The 15,358-nt window shown below is 49.0% G+C and overlaps 2 protein-coding genes across 7 annotated transcripts in view; one reads left to right on the top strand and one right to left on the bottom strand.

Moving 5' to 3' along the window:
- TUFM (Tu translation elongation factor, mitochondrial) overlaps window positions 1-2,182 on the bottom strand; it is a 4,154-nt gene extending 1,972 nt beyond the window's left edge. The window contains exons 1-6 of the mRNA XM_027862696.1: window positions 1,987-2,182; window positions 1,462-1,502; window positions 1,109-1,274; window positions 599-765; window positions 251-355; window positions 7-42 (exon numbers count right to left, since the gene is read on the bottom strand). Of these exons, the coding sequence (XP_027718497.1) occupies window positions 7-42; window positions 251-355; window positions 599-765; window positions 1,109-1,274; window positions 1,462-1,502; window positions 1,987-2,029 (558 nt within the window). The 5' untranslated portion in view covers window positions 2,030-2,182. The remainder of the gene's footprint in view (window positions 1-6; window positions 43-250; window positions 356-598; window positions 766-1,108; window positions 1,275-1,461; window positions 1,503-1,986) is intronic.
- Window positions 2,183-6,396: 4,214 nt separating this feature from the next.
- SH2B1 (SH2B adaptor protein 1) lies at window positions 6,397-15,063 on the top strand. Of its 6 annotated transcripts, none has more exons than XM_027862934.1 (9): window positions 6,397-6,673; window positions 8,815-9,839; window positions 10,187-10,288; window positions 10,801-10,892; window positions 11,024-11,166; window positions 12,365-12,565; window positions 12,918-13,129; window positions 13,431-13,602; window positions 14,376-15,063. In XM_027862934.1, the coding sequence occupies exons 2-9, from the start codon at window positions 8,904-8,906 to the stop codon at window positions 14,681-14,683; spliced, it is 2,166 nt and encodes a 721-aa protein (XP_027718735.1). In that variant the 5' UTR covers window positions 6,397-6,673; window positions 8,815-8,903; the 3' UTR covers window positions 14,684-15,063. The 6 variants fall into 6 exon arrangements, with proteins under 6 accessions (XP_027718735.1, XP_027718734.1, XP_027718733.1 ...); XM_027862933.1 differs by lacking the exon at window positions 6,397-6,673 and adding an exon at window positions 6,715-6,819; XM_027862932.1 differs by lacking the exon at window positions 6,397-6,673 and adding an exon at window positions 6,841-7,012.
- Window positions 15,064-15,358: the final 295 nt, after the last annotated feature.

Below are 15,358 nucleotides of genomic sequence, written 5' to 3'. Positions count from 1 at the left end.
ATCTGCCTTGTTCACAAACACTACCATGTGCTCCACACCAATCTGGTGGAAGAAAATTGCTCCCATTAACAAGGTTTACACACAAGTTTAGAAAAGAACATTTAACACGTGCCATGTAGGAATAATCCTGACCCCAATGAATCCATGCCCCACCTCAGAGCCTTTTAAAGACTGCCTCCCTCTCCTTACACCATCCTTCCCCACTGCAGATTTAGGTTTCCAGCAAGGCTCCACCTGAAGAGACACATACCTGTTTGGCAAGCAGCAGGTGCTCCCTTGTCTGGGGCATGGGGCCATCATTGGCTGCCACCACCAGGATGCAGCCATCCAATGGGGCTGTGCCAGTGATCATGTTCTGGAGACAGAGAATGATATTACTTGAGCATGCAAATTCTCTTTAGCTTTCAAATTTTTCTGCCTTTGCCTTCTCCAAGGGATGTGATGTGGTCAGTCCTTTTCCATTATTCCCCCTTTTCCTGGGCCTCAAATCCTCCTCTCAAGCCTTTAACTTGTTTGTTCCTTTCTTCTTACCAGCAGCCCACTTTATAACCATGACACTTTTTATCTTCCCCAGAACTCCAAGTTCCATCCCACTCACCTTGACATAGTCAGCATGCCCAGGACAGTCAGTATGAGCATAGTGTCGACTGGCTGTACTATATTCCACATGGGCTGCATTGATGGTGATACCCCGGGCTCGTTCCTCTGGTGCATTGTCGATCTCCTCGTACTTCTTAAACTTGGCCCCACCACCCTCTGCCAGAACTTGGAACCAAAAGAGAAGAAATAGTTGAAGGGAGTATATACACTTTAAGTTGTACCCTGTCCTCTTCCCCTTTTGATCATCTCCTTACCCTAACAGGGTCAAGATGCTATACCTGAAGTAAGGCAAATGACACATCTGGGAAACAAGGATCCTTTGAGTTTCTATCTTTGCCCTGCCTCGACGTCTCCCCCCAAGACTCACAGGACATCCTCTATTAGTGCCACTTTAAAATTCCAACCTATTCATATAGATATATATAGATATATATATCTATATATGTATTTTCCACCCCTGATAACCAAAACGCTGTCCTCCCCCATACAAACATCTCTCTGTTCTTACTCTTGGTGATTGCTGCTGTCAGTGTAGTCTTCCCATGATCCACATGGCCAATAGTGCCAACATTAATATGGGGTTTGTCTCTCACATAAGTCTTCTTGGCCTCCACAGCAAGGCCCCGTAAAATAAGGGGCAGGGAGGGCTTCTGCCCTGGGTTAGAAAGTTGAGCCTGCATAGAAAGGAAACTGATCAATGCTGACAGCAGGGGAAAAAAAATTCCACAGCCCTTTGGTGGGTTAAGGGGGTAAAGATATGAGCTAAATCTTAGGGAACAGATAATGGCAGCTCCATTCACATAATTTTTCCTTTATTCTTTTTGGCCTTGGTCAGGTTTGGCATCAGGGATGTGTCCTTACCCTTTTCAAAAACTTGTGCAGCAGCTGGCAGCTCTGAAAAACTGAGAAGAAAATGCATTAAAGGAGAAGGCTGTGGTTCTTACTTTCCCCACTCTCCATATACCCTTGCCCTATTTCTCTCCGTTGCCCATTCTCTCCTATGCCCTTTCATCCCTTCTATGTTTCTATCCCAGAACCCCTTTCTTTTCTTCCTTTCCTCTATCCTTCTGACCCCAACTTCCCCCATCTTTTTTTTCTTTTTCTATGGTCCGCCCTACCCCAACCCCACCCCCGCCCCACCTCCTTCTTCCATTATCCAAAAGGCCCCTCCCCCCTCCACTCCTTCCCTCCCGCAGCCCCTTCTTGGGTACCCAGCCTTCCCTTCTCCCTCCCTGCCCTCCTACATCACTCCCCTGAATGCCTGAATCTTTTCCACACTCCTCTTCTCCCTCCTTTCCTAAGACGTCCCTCCCAACCCTCCCCGTCGGTTCTGCTCTGCCCCGGGGTCAAGGGGACCAGCAGCCTCTCTTCTCCTCGCCCTCCTACCACTGGGCCCGGGCCGTGGGCGGAACATAACAGTTGCAGCCATCCCGATGAAGAGCGGGGGCGGGCGGAGAGGGGAGGGGATAATGGAAGCGCTAGAGGGAAAACAGTGTCAGAGGGGAAAGGGACCGGGAACGGCACAGCGTGTGAGACACTAAGGGCACCGGGAACTGGAAGGTACTTCCGTCGGACGGAAGTGATGTAAGGACAGGAAAGGGAGACTATTGAGAGGCCCCCTCTAGGACCCCTGTGGCGGACTTCCTATGAAGCCGGATACCCGGAAGAAGGCTGAGTCCGAAGGCTGGAGGCATAGGCCGGCTGCCAGCTCCCACAATGCACCGCCAGTAACAAGAGCGAAACCCCGCCCCCTGTTTGTGTTGCCTCCTGGGATTTGTGGTCATCTGAGGGTAGGGACTGTAAAGGGCTCCTTCTGGGGGAGTTCTTAGGAGATGTTTGGAGGATTTCCCAATTTGTGTGAAGTGATATGACGCTGGAGTCCTTTTCGTCTCAAATGCTATCCTACTAGCCCCTGGTGAATGAATGAATTCATAAATGAATGAAGAAAAGCATTTGAGTGCACTTGCAGTGGAGGTGCCCACTTGCCTCGGTAGTTTCCTCATTGGCAGGAGCACCTTGCGTCAATGAAATCATATATCTAGTTCCTGTCCCTAGCTCTGCTATGTTACAAGCAGTGTGCTAAGTCCTGGAAATGCAAAAGAGAGACAGTCCCTGTCCTTACAGAGCTTACAACCTAACAAGGGCAGACAATACATAAAGGATATTCCCTAGGAAAGGATATTTTAGTCTGGAAATTAATAGGGATGGTGAGGGGAGGTATAGGGCAGTCAATCAATACACTCTTTCCAGAAGCCATGGCAGTGTTGATTTGCAAACAGGGCCTAAAAGCAAAAAACTGAGGGAAACTAAGAGTTGGGGAGAAGGTAGTGGTTTCCATGCAGAGCTGCATAGCAGGAAAAGGGTGGGGCAGGGGTGGGGGGAGGTTGGGGTTTAAACGTGGTGGGAGTCTAAGATTACCTAGGTATATTGAGCTCGAATTGTTCAGCATAGAACCTTCCCCAGGGAGCTCCAAAGTTGAGTGGCTTATTTCTCCAAGGCATGAGGGCTGGGGTCTCCCATTTCTGCCCTGGAGATCCATTCTGGCTTCTGCCAGAAATTTCCCTATTAAGGACCTTCCTTTGAGTTCCCCTTTTGAAAAGAAAATACTCCTAAATCAGTAACAAAATTTACTTAACATGCTAGACCCTGTCTTCTTAATGGGAGATCACTGGCCACCCCCAACTTCTAAATTGGGGATGTGAAGGCCCCTAGCCTGAGTTATTGTACAACCTTGCTAAGTGGTTTTCTTGTTCTAATATCTTTCTCTGATCCATCCTTCAAACAGATTCTTTTGTAAAACACAGCTCTGATCACATCACTCTCCTAATCAGAAACCCTCAGTGGTTCTCCAAGATGTGTAGCAGGAAGGCATTGTGGTGTAACGGAAATAGCAATGACTGGTCTTGGAGTCAGAAGACCTGAGTTCAGATACTGTTTCTGATACTTATTAAATGTGTAACCTTGATAAGTAACTTCATTTCTCTTAGCCTAAGTTTCTTCATTTGCAAAATGGGGGAAATATTGGTCACATTAATTCATAAAGTTGTTGTGAGAAGGAAAGTGTATTGAAAAACCTTGAAGTTCTATAAAAATGTGAGCCATTATTATTATTATAGGATAAAATCCAAACTCTTTTGACCTAGAATTCAAGACCCTCTACCATTTGACCCCTACCTTACCTTTCCAATCCCAGTTCTCACTGTTGCCTTCTACTTTTAAGCTCCAGCCAACTTGGTTGATGTTCCATCTGGAATGTCTTTATCTATTCACTCTATCTATTTGAACCATGCGCTGCTTTAAGGCCCAGCTCAAATTCCTTCTACTTAGTAAATCTTCTGCCAAAACCCTCAGTCTGAAGGGCTCTGTTCTCAGCATTATCAAAATACTTTGTACTCCTTCTATGGCTCTTATCATATTTGTAGCAGTAGTGATCAGGAGAATGCTGATCAATATGATGAGTCTCTCAATCATCTAGATAAGACCTTTGTTAGAGGGGCTACATGGAGCTACATAACTGCCATTGTCGCTTGTTGAGAAAACATAGTGATTTTCTCTTATTGGTCCCCAGTGACTGGGGCTTAAAGATGACTGGGTACTGAGAATCAGGGGATACATATTCTTGTCAGAAGAACCATCTTTCTAGATGTCTATAAAAATGAGTTGTGAAAGTCTACCGCTGGGTAGAATTTATAAGCAAACAAGGGAGAGAGGATGATAGAAGATAAATTGGACAATTTTGATTACATAAAATGTAAAAGCTTTTGCACAAACAAAATTAATGTAATTAAAATTAGAAAGGAAAAAGGTAATTCAGGAAAAAAATCTTTGCAAAAACTTTTTCTGATAAAAGTCTCATTTCCAACATATATAAGGAATTGACTCAAATTTATAACATGAGCCATTCACCAATAGATAAACAAAGGACATGAACAAGCAGTTTTCAAAGGAAGACATTCAAGCTCTCAATGATCATATGATAAAATGTTCCAAATAATTAATAGAGAAATGCAAATTAAAACAGCACTGAGATTTTTACCTCATATCCATCAGATTGGCAAGGATGACAAAAAGAAAAAATGACAAATGTTGCAGGAGCTGAAGGAAAACAGGCATGCTAATGCACTATTAGTGGAACTTTGAATTGGTCCAGCCATTCTGGAAAACAATATAGAACTATGTCCCAAAAGTCTCTAAATTTTGCATACCTTTTGACTAGTGATACCACTAATTGGGCTATATCCCAAAGAAATCAGAGGAAAAGGACCCATGTATACAAAAATACAGCAGCTACTTTTCATAGTAGCTGGAAACTAAGGGGTTGATGCCCATTTATTGGGGAATTATGGTATATGAATGTCATACTTAAGACAAACCCTTGAGATATTCAGTACAATTGTAATCTCTAGTTTACAGATAAACTAAACCTCAAAGAGGTCAAGGGACTTTTCTATAATCACAAAGCTAATAAGTGTTAGAGCCTGGACTCAAATCCAAGGTTCCTCTGACTCTAAGTCTGGTATTCTTCACTACACTATGTTATCTATGTTAATCATAAATACAAGCCCCTAACCCAGAGGTAGTTGTAGAATCCTAGAAACAAAACACCATCGACATGAATCTTCAGTTAAAATAACTTGAGTCCACTAGTTTCCTGACTTTATCATTCTTCAAGTCTAAGTACCAGAGCTTTGGCTATCCCTGAAATTCCCATGACAACTATTGTTGCTGGTTGTCCTTCATTCTTGAAGGGAACCACGACATCAGGAAGTCGATGTCATGACTTACCAGTGAATTGGATTTAAGTGAGGCAGGGCTGTACAAAGTCACCAGCCTCACCTTCTCCTCCAGAGCCTTCTGGGTCCAGTGGCAAGATATAGATGAGGATGACTAGAGATGCACACCCCTCCCCCCCATAGCAGGTTCATCTATCATTATGTAGCACCCCAAGGGACCATACAAGTCATCTAATTCAACCTCCTCATTTAACAGAAGAGGAAACTGATGCTTAGAATGTCTCTAGGGCCAGGATTTAAATTCAAGTACTCCACTTCTCTTTCTCAGTACATCATGCTACCTGATAAACTAGAGACATGGCAGGAAGTTTTTTTCAGTGGAGCATCAAGTGTGGAGGTCTCCTTGGATGTCCCCATCAAGTACTTCCCTTAGTCTGATATCAGCCCCTGAGCAGTTGAAAACCCCTTCCCCAAGAGCTGAGAGAGAGAGGCCTCAAGGCATCTCTGCGGTTGCTGTAAAAGGTCTCTTCCCCAGAAAAAGGTCAAGGTCTTAAACTTAAGGGCAGGTAGGTGGCATAGTGGATGGAGAGCTGGGCCTGGAGTCAGGAAGTCCTGGGTTAAAATCTGACCTCAAGACAAGTACCTGTGTTACCCTAGGCAAGTCACTTAACCCTGTTTCTCTCAGTTTCCTCATTTGTAAAATGAGCTGGAAAAGGAAATGGCAAGCCAGTCCAGTATCTTCGCCAAGAAAACCCAAAAAAGGGGTCACGAAGAATCGGACACGACTAAAAACGACTGAGCAACATAAACTCTGGTTCCAGACTCTCCAGTTGGGAGGTGGGAGTTCTTTCTCAAGGTCACCTCAGCCTTTCCACATCCCTCCCCCAGGGGGTGCTGTCCTTTTTTTCAGAGAACGGAAGGATCCGGCGCTCTAGGAGGCCACCTGACTCCTCTGTGACCTCTAACCAGCCCTTGCACCGTCCTCTCTCTGGTTTCTCATGCTCCCCTAGCGGTAGTTTAGCCTTGCATTTGTTTGGAATACTCTATCTCGAGGTACCGTCTCTATGGTTGGTCGGCCAATCTCCGCCAATCTTCTCCGTTCTCTTTACGGAAGATGACAGGGAGGTCCTACTCTAGACTAACCCATCTCTGTGGGATGTCTCAGGGGATGTCCCGACCTGAGGGGCGACTGGTGGAAACGCTAAAGTGTTCACAGCGCCTCCTCTACATTTAAGAGCCCCTGTTCCTTCACCCTGGGAGAACGATCTCTATGATCCCCACGCCTTAGGAGGAGGAAGTCGGAGGGAACGTGCCTTTCTCTCCCCGCTACCTTATCTATGGTCTTTTTTTTTTTCCTTGATGGGAAAGGGGGTCCCGGCGCCTGCGCAGTAGCTGGCTGGTCGCTGGTCACTGGTTGTTGGGGGTGGGGGGGGAGCGGGAGCCGCCGCTGCTGCCGCCGGAGCAAACCGCGGGGACCGAGATGCAGGTGGGACCGGAACCGGAACCCCCCTCCTCATTCTTCTTTCCCCACCCGGACCCTCCCCCCTTTCCCCGGTCTGGGACTGGAGGGAGGGCCGAAGGTCCTTGCGCGGGGCTGGGCTCGGAGGCCGGGGGTTGGAGGAATACACCCAGGGCAGCGCCCCCCCGGAGGCCGGTGGAGCGGGGCGCAATGGGCGGAGGTGAAGGAAGCCGCCCACGGGCGGAGGGAAAGCCGGCGTTCTCCAGAGCCCCCCACCCCTGGAGGAGCGCTGGGTCTGGGCAAGGGAGCAGGGCTGCCCGCGGCCTCATCACTGCAGGGCCAGGGGGTTGGGGCGAGTGGGCAGCGGCAGCCGGGCTAAAGGAGCTGCGGCATTTGCGGGGGAGCGACCTCAAGGGACCCCCGCTGGGTGAGGGTCAGGTGGCCCCGTTGTTGATGTGGAACATACGAGCTCTAGGGTGGGGGGGAGTAGGCATGTCATGCTTGGGTGTCTCCCTCAGCATGCACCAAACCTCCCTCTTTCCCAGGCTCTTCGTTGGCATTTGAGACTTCTTGTGTTTCTGTCTCCTCGAGGCAGGGTCCGGGGGCAGGTGTAAAAGGCAGCCGAAAGGATAGGGAATGAAATGAGAGTGAGGCTGTTGGTCCAGAAGTGACTCGCAGAATTGGCGTGGAGTGCCTGTCAGGAAGGAGTTCTTGAGATAATAAGAAATATAGGAGGCCAGACTTCTTTAAGGCCACTCTCATTCCAGCCCTGTTCATGGAGGTCTGGCCTTTGGAAATTATTTCCTTTGTCCATTCCAGGTTCTGATGTCTCTCTGTGGAAATTCATTTGGATGCTGAACCTAGGCTTGTGCAGAATTTCCCATCTTAGGGAATTGGAATAAGGAATCAGGGGACTTAGGGGCTAGAACTTCCAGCCACCACTTTTTCGACCTTAGACAGTCATTCAACTACTAGTTTGTTTTCTTACCCATAAAATGGGCACAAGAGCTCCTGGTTTACCTCTCTAATAGGGTTGCAGTGAAGATCAAGTAGGAGAATGTGTGTGAAAATGCTTTGAAATCATAAAGTGCTATGTGAATGCTGTTATTTGTCAAGCAGAAATTTTTCTAAAATCCTTCCTAGCCCGGTCAACTAGTGATGCTGCAAATAGTGGCTATAAGTCTTGTCTAAAGAAGCACAGGATTAGTGGCTCTCAGTTCTGAACCTGGTTTTTCCCACAGTCCAATTGCTCTGGGCCGTGGGACTAAGGGCCTGTGTGCTCATTTTCACAGCTCGTCTAACCTTTAGCCCCTTTTGCTTTCTTCTGTTCTTAGTGACGGTAGAAAATAGTTCATCCCAGCCTTCTTATAGTTCCTTTTATTCTTGAGACTGAGGGGAAGAAGTAAGGTAGTAGTACTCAGCATTTGGATGGTGAGGAGCTACTGAGGATGGAAGGGGGTGGGTGGGAATGATGCCTTCAAGGAAGTACCCTCATACCATAATGCTTAAAATGGCAATGAGCCTTAGGGAGAGAACCAAGGTGGCAGTCACCTACCTATTACTGACCTGTTAGGGACCCTTAGAGTAAGATATTAGATACATTTATTCCTGAAAGAGAGGAGATTGGAAAGGAAGCTTTATATATCTGAAGGGTTTCTTTTTTGGAGGATGGTGACCAGCTTACCTTTAACTCTTCTGAGATCAAAGCCAAAGAATGTGGGCTGAGATTCCAGTAGGAAAGGTAGAGCTTAGATATCAGGAAAAACCTACCAGTGCTTGAGAGGTGTTAGAACCTGGAATATGGGAAGGAAGCTGACATATTTTGAAGGACTTTCTTGAATCTGTCTGAATCAGAGAGGAACAAGGTGAACAGAAGGCACTGTGGAAAAGTGGATGGCTTCTCAGTGGGGGTGGAACAATTGGGGAATTTCTGGTACTTGGGAAAAGGTCTAGAACTTATTCTCTATAAGCTGTAATTCTAATACTGACTCCTACATATGTGCCTCTTTTTCCCTTCCACAGTTGCTGCAGATGACCCTGAGTCTTCTGGCCTCCCCCCCCACTTCCTTCCCTCCCCTGGGTCCCCCACTCTCCATTTCATCTGGCTCATCATGAATGGTGCCCCTTCCCCTGAGGATGGGACTTCCCCTTCTCCTCCCCCTCTGCCACCACCACTTCCACCACCTCCTCCCCCAAGTTGGCGGGAGTTCTGTGAATCCCATGCTCGGGCAGCAGCCCTGGACTTTGCCCGGCGCTTCCGCCTCTACTTGGCTTCCCATCCCCAATATGCAGGGCCTGGGGCTGAGGCAGCCTTCTCCCGACGTTTTGCTGAGCTCTTCTTGCAGCACTTTGAGGCAGAGGTGGCCCGGGCCTCAGGTTCCCTTTTATCGTCTGGGCCGATCCCCCTGAGTCCCAGTACGGAAATCCCATCCCGTGATCTTTCCCTGGAGAGCTGCAGGAACAGTGGGCCTCTGACTGTGTTGGGTCCTTCTCGATCCTCTGAAGACCTGGCTGGCCCTCTCCCTTCTTCAATCTCTTCATCCTCCTCAAAGCCTAAGCTGAAGAAACGTTTCTCCCTCCGCTCTGTGGGCCGAACAGTACGAGGCTCAGTCCGAGGGATCTTGCAGTGGCGGGGAGCTGGCGATCCCCCCTCTCCAGTGGGACGCTTGGAGACCTCTGTCTGTGGGCCACCTGTCCTGGGTGGAAACAGCAACTCCAACTCCTCTGGTGGGGGTGGTAGCACCAATGTGGGGCCAACTAGCGGTGGGGCATCCCCTGGGGAAAGATGGACACACCGCTTTGAGAGGCTGAGACTAAGTAGGGGAGGGGGACCCTTAAAGGATGGGGCAGGGACAGTGCAAAGGGAGGGGCTACTGAGCTTCATGGGAACAGAGGAGGCAGCTGTTGGTGGAGAAGGTCGAGGGGGAGGAGGACCTGGAACCTCATCTGGGGGTGGGGGACCACCGAGGTGGCAGAAGTGTCGCCTGCTGCTTCGGAGTGAGGGGGAAGGAGGAGGAAGTCGACTGGAGTTCTATATCCCACCTAAGGTGAGAGAGAAGGGGAAGTGTGACTGGGGATAAATAATGTAGAAGCCTTGCAGATAGAACCCCAGTAGTTTACCAGCCTACAGGCTTTTACCTTTTTTTTTTCTTTTGAAACTTGGACCCATCTTGCTAACTCTTGACACTTGTTGAGTATGCAGGACTAGGTTGGTGATATCAACAGTCTTTCTGCCACCTCCACATTACTTACAAGGTAGAGCAGGGAGCCATTGGGCTTGTGTTGACACCCCTTTGGTGAAGTGGGAAGAGTTGGGAGGCCAGGTTTCCCCCGGGAAGTGGAGGAGTGTTTTTGAGCCTGAATATTGGGACTCCTACCGCCTCTTCTACCACAGGCATCCCGGCCTCGGATCAACATCCTGTGTTCTACCATCACAGATGTCCGGACAACCACAGCCCTGGAGATGCCTGACAAGGAGAACACGTTTGTGGTTAAGGTCGGAGGCTTTGGCACTTTTATTCTTCCTTGACTACCCATTCCAAAGAATATGATTTTTATGTATTGGGGGAGGGGAAGGTGAGTGCAGAGTTGTAAATGGTCAGGTTCTTAGTTTTTCCAAGGACTGGAAGCTGTGAGAAAGGTGCCATGACCCCACAGCCAGGGGACTCTTCCCCAAAATGAAGACATGTTCTTGAAGTTTAGGCAATTCTGTGTGTGTGTGTGTGTGTGTGTGTGTGTGCGCGCGCGCGCGCGTGTGTGTGCATCTGTATATACGTATATGTGCAAATAAGTGCACACAGAGAAACAAATGTAATACATATATACATACATACACACACAAATGAAAGTATTTACTTGGGAAGAGAAGCAAGAGGAGAGGAAATAGCTAGAAAGAATACTCTTCTTTTCACTGAGGTTGGGTGAAAAGACCTGAGGAGCTCTCAGTGTCTTATTGGTCTCCTCTTTCCCCCATCCCCTGTCTGAAGTACCATACCCTTGCCTCCATAGGTGGAGGGTTCAATGGAATACATCCTGGAGACAGCTGATGCGCTGAGTATGAAAGCCTGGGTGTCTGATCTACAGGATTGCTTGAGTCCAAGGTGAGGGGCCTGAGGAAGCAAGGGAGGAGAGGTGGTAGAAAAGATGCTTAATGCTGCTCGGTTCACCTTGTGACTTTTTTCCCTCTCCCTTTCTTCTTTTCCCTGAAATTTTCTGTTCCACTGATAAACAGTCTGATACCCACCCTTGGCACTTCATTCCCTACCAGGGAGAACACAGACAGCCTGGATCTATCCTGCCTCAACCACTCAGAGAGTCTGCCCAGCCAAGAGCTGCCCTTGGGACCTAGTGAGAGCAACGAGCACCTGTCTCAGGGTGAGGCAGGAGGGAATGAAAGCCACACCCTTGGGGGACAACTTTTGTGTTGTTAACTACATATTAATCACAAAATGTTAGAGCTAGAAGAGATCTTATAGTCCAGCCTCCTCATTTTACAGGTGGGGAATCCGAGGGTCAGAGAGGAGGAGTGTCTTGTCCAAGGGAACGTAGCTAGTAAGTGGCAGAGTTGGGATTAGGACGCAGATCTCCTGACTAATAATCCAGGTGGTGTATTTTTTGAGGACCTGCTGTCTTAGCTTATTCAATTAATTAGCAGTCAGTAGATTGTCAGACTCAATGACTTCTGAGGTCTCTTCTGTTTCTAATGTGGAGATATTTATTCAGTGTCCAGTAGATGCTTTGAACTCTGGACACACAAAGAACTTTAAGGTATAGCTCCAATTCATAAGGTCCATTGTAGAGTGAGGGGGTGGGGGAGACTTACTGTAAGATGAAACAAGCCGTCGTATGAGGTTGGACCAGCCAAGTGGGTGGTGAGTGGTGCTGGGGACTAGTTGTATTGGGTCTGGGAGGATGAGGCCACTGGCGGCTGGAATGGTCAAGAAAGGCTTTCCGGAGGAGCTGGGCTTGGATTTAGATAGGTGTAGGTGGAGGGACAGTATAAGCAAAGATGCAGAGGTAAAGAAGCAGGATGTGTGTTTGAGGGGCAACAAGTGATCCGTTGGGCTGGAGGGGGATAAGAGAAAAGACTGGAGAGATAGGTAAGTTGGGGTTAGGCTGAAGGATTCAGTGCTAAGCCAAATTCAGTCTTTATCTTTTAGGACATGAGCGGCAGCTAGGTGGTACAGTGGATAGAGCACTGGCCCTGAAGTCAGGAGGACCTGAGTTCAAATCCGGCCTCAGACCAAACACTTGACACGTACTAGCTGTGTGACCCTGGGCAAGTCACTTAACTCCAATTGCCTAAAATAAATAATAAATATCTTTCAGGACATGAGCCACTGGAGGGTTTTGAGCAGCAGGTTGGTAATGAATAGTGTATTTTAGGAATATTTCTTCCGTACCATCTATAGGATAGATTTGAGGAGGAAATTCGAGTCACGGAGACATGTTAGGAAGCTATTGTCTCTCTGTCCTAGGGAGAAAGGTTCCCTTTTGCCTAATTGGGGAGTAGATTGGGTTATGGAGGCTGCTGAATTTCAAACCTTCCTTGCACCCTTGGTTTTTCCTTTAGGGGCGTATGGGGGCCTCTCGGATCGTCCTTCAGCTTCTGTCTCCCCTAGCTCTGCCTCCATTGCTGCCTCCCATTTTGATTCAATGGAACTACTGCCCCCAGAGTTGCCCCCCCGAATTCCTATTGAAGAAGGGCCCCCAGTGGGGACAACTTACCCCCCACCAGCCCCTTACCCTCCTCCGGACACTCCAGACACCACAGGTACCAGGGTGTGTATGTGTGTGTCTGTCTGTGTATTAATGTATGTATCCATATGTATGTGTGGATGGAGAGGAGGGTGTGTGCGTGGGTCTTTGTCATATAGGTCTTTTTAACTACTTCTAATTCTAGTTTTCTTCCTACCTAAACTCTCACACCTTCCAAGCCTCCTCATGGAGGATGGCACATGGGGAGGAACCTCTTGGGTCTTTCAGATCTGAGGGACTATGGGTGCCTAAACTAGAGGAAAGGAGAAGATGCAGAAGGGAAAGACTTCAAGACGGAAGACTCTTGTCCTCAGGGATGGGGGAGGCTTCCCTGACACCCCGGTTTCCCCACTCTTTCCTCCCTGAAGGTTCGTTCCTGTTCCAGGGGGAGTCAGATGGAGGTGATGGGGACCATCCCCTTTCAGAGTACCCTTGGTTCCATGGGACCCTTTCCCGACTCAAAGCTGCCCAGCTAGTGTTGGCAGGGGGTGCTGGCAGCCATGGTGTCTTCCTGGTACGTCAAAGCGAGACAAGGAGGGGGGAATATGTCCTCACATTCAACTTCCAGGGCAAGGCCAAGGTGAGTGGCGCCATGGAAGAAAGGGCTTCTTTCTTTCTTAGAGGAAAGGAAGCTTCAGAGGAGAAGGCTATAGTGTCCAGGGAAGAGGATTAGCTTAGGGAAGTATCCCATGGAAGGAGAATTCAAAGAAGGAGGGGGAGTTCAGGAAATAGGAGGTTCCCCAGGGACATGGGGAACTGTTGGGGAAAAGATTTTAGATCCCAGGGGAAAGGATAGTTTAGGAGAGATGACAGGAAGAAGGTGGCAGCCCTCAGGTCCCAAGAAGAAAGCAGTCTTTACCTTCCCCATCCCGGCCCCCCAGCACCTTCGTCTGTCCCTGAATGAGGATGGTCAGTGCCGGGTGCAGCACCTCTGGTTCCAGACGGTCTTTGACATGCTGGAGCATTTCCGGGTCCACCCCATTCCCTTGGAGTCTGGGGGCTCCAGCGATGTCACCCTCGTCAGCTATGTTGTGGCCTCCCAGAGGCTACAAGGTAAGCGGGGCTGCAGGGGAGAAGGTTCTTGCTCATCAGAGAAGTGAAGTGTGAGCAGAGAGGAGAAGGCTCTCTCATACGCGAGTTGTGGAGCATGTTTAGAGGGGAAGGAGGGAGGGAAGGAGAAATCATTTATACATGTGGAATGGAAAAGAAAGTGAACGTGCCCTGCCGAGAGGTGTTCAGCCACCCTTCCTTTCCCTTCAGAGGTGATCCTCAAACCAGGTGGGAGGCGGGGAGGTGGTGAGAATGGGGTTGGTACATTTTCATTTCCATCAAAAGCCTCTGCCCGTTGTCTGTCTCTGCTTCCATTCTTCCCTACTTCTTCTCTCTCCTCCTCATCTGTACCCTGATCTTCCTCTGTCCCTTCTTGGCGATGCTTTGTCTGCTCCCCATGTGTTTACCCTTTGTGACCTTTACCCAAACCTCTGCTCCTCATCTTTCCCCTTCCTAACTACCCTCCAACCCCTGCTGTCCTGTCTGTCCCTCCTCCTCACTCCCCCTCAGGCAGGGAACGGGCAGGGAGCCGAGCTGGGGTGTGTGAGGGAGATCGCTGCTACCCCGACGCCTCTTCCACCCTCATGCCCATCGGAGCGAGTGACTGTGTGTAAGTGTGCTTCCTCCCCATGTTCCGTCCTCCATGAGGGGGCTTGGAAGGTGTGGGAAGAAGGTACTTGGGTCCTGAGGATAATGGAGGTCAAAGGGAGGGGGTGCCAAGACAACTGAAGTCGTATGTGCTCTACCTGAGTTACCTTCTCTCCTCCTGTTTCCAGAACCGAACATCTCCCATGACCCATCCCAATCTCCTGACCCTGATTCGAGGGCAGACTGTGCACACCCTGGGGAAGAGGAGGAGATGGTGGAGGCATCAGAAGCTTCAGAGGAAGAGAAGGCAGGCAGTGGAGGGACCCCAGGAGAGCTGGGCCCTGTGGCTGAGCTTGAGGGGTCCTCAGGGCTAGAGGGGCCTGGTGGGGAGGTGGGAGTGGCCCCTTTTGTGCATTTCTTGCAGTTGCAGCCAGGGAATGCCGGGGAGGAAGGGGTTCGCTCCAGAGCCATCAATAACCAGTACTCCTTCCTATAAGGAGGAATACCCCCACACAATCAATTCCCCCTTTCTCCCTGGCCCCGTGCCAGGACCCAGGACAGATCCTCTCAGAGAGGTACAAATGCTTCCCTTGCCCCTGTTTGTCTCGGGGGTGGGAATAGTACAGGACAGAGGGACAGAGCCATTAGTAACTTCCCACATGACACACTCCAAGCTGCCCCTTTCCCTGGGCAGGGGACTTGGAACCGTTACCTCCTTTTGGGGGTGGGCCAATTGTGCTCAGCCTCGCCCCCTGTGGGCCATTTCTCCAGTGCCTCTCACAGCTCTCTGTGATGTATTGGGGAGAGGCTGTATCAGCTACATTAAGGATTTTTTTTTTAAGTGAAATGGAGAAACAAATAAAAAGGTTTATCTCAGCTCTCTTCTGGTCATTGGCCCAATGTTTGTATCACAGAATGGAATTGGAGATGGGGACATAATTGGCTCAGGAGGTGCACATAGATATGCTTTTGAGTCCTGGATCAGCCACTTCCTGGGTGACTTTGTGCCTGTCACTTCCCATGTCAGACTAGTCAGCTCTTAAGTCCCTTCCAACTCTTAACATTCTGATTCTGGAATTCCAGCCCCTGCGGGAGAGCTGTAAATAGAGCCAAGGGGTGAGGGTGGCTTCTTTTTTCCTAAATAGGTTGTTCTGGGAGAGGTCCAAGGTAA

This window comes from Vombatus ursinus, unplaced genomic scaffold, assembly GCF_900497805.2.
Source record: "Vombatus ursinus unplaced genomic scaffold, bare-nosed wombat genome assembly UNPS02014770.1, whole genome shotgun sequence".
Taxonomy (NCBI): Eukaryota; Metazoa; Chordata; class Mammalia; order Diprotodontia; family Vombatidae; genus Vombatus; species Vombatus ursinus.
This window is presented reverse-complemented; position numbering and strand designations above follow the sequence as displayed.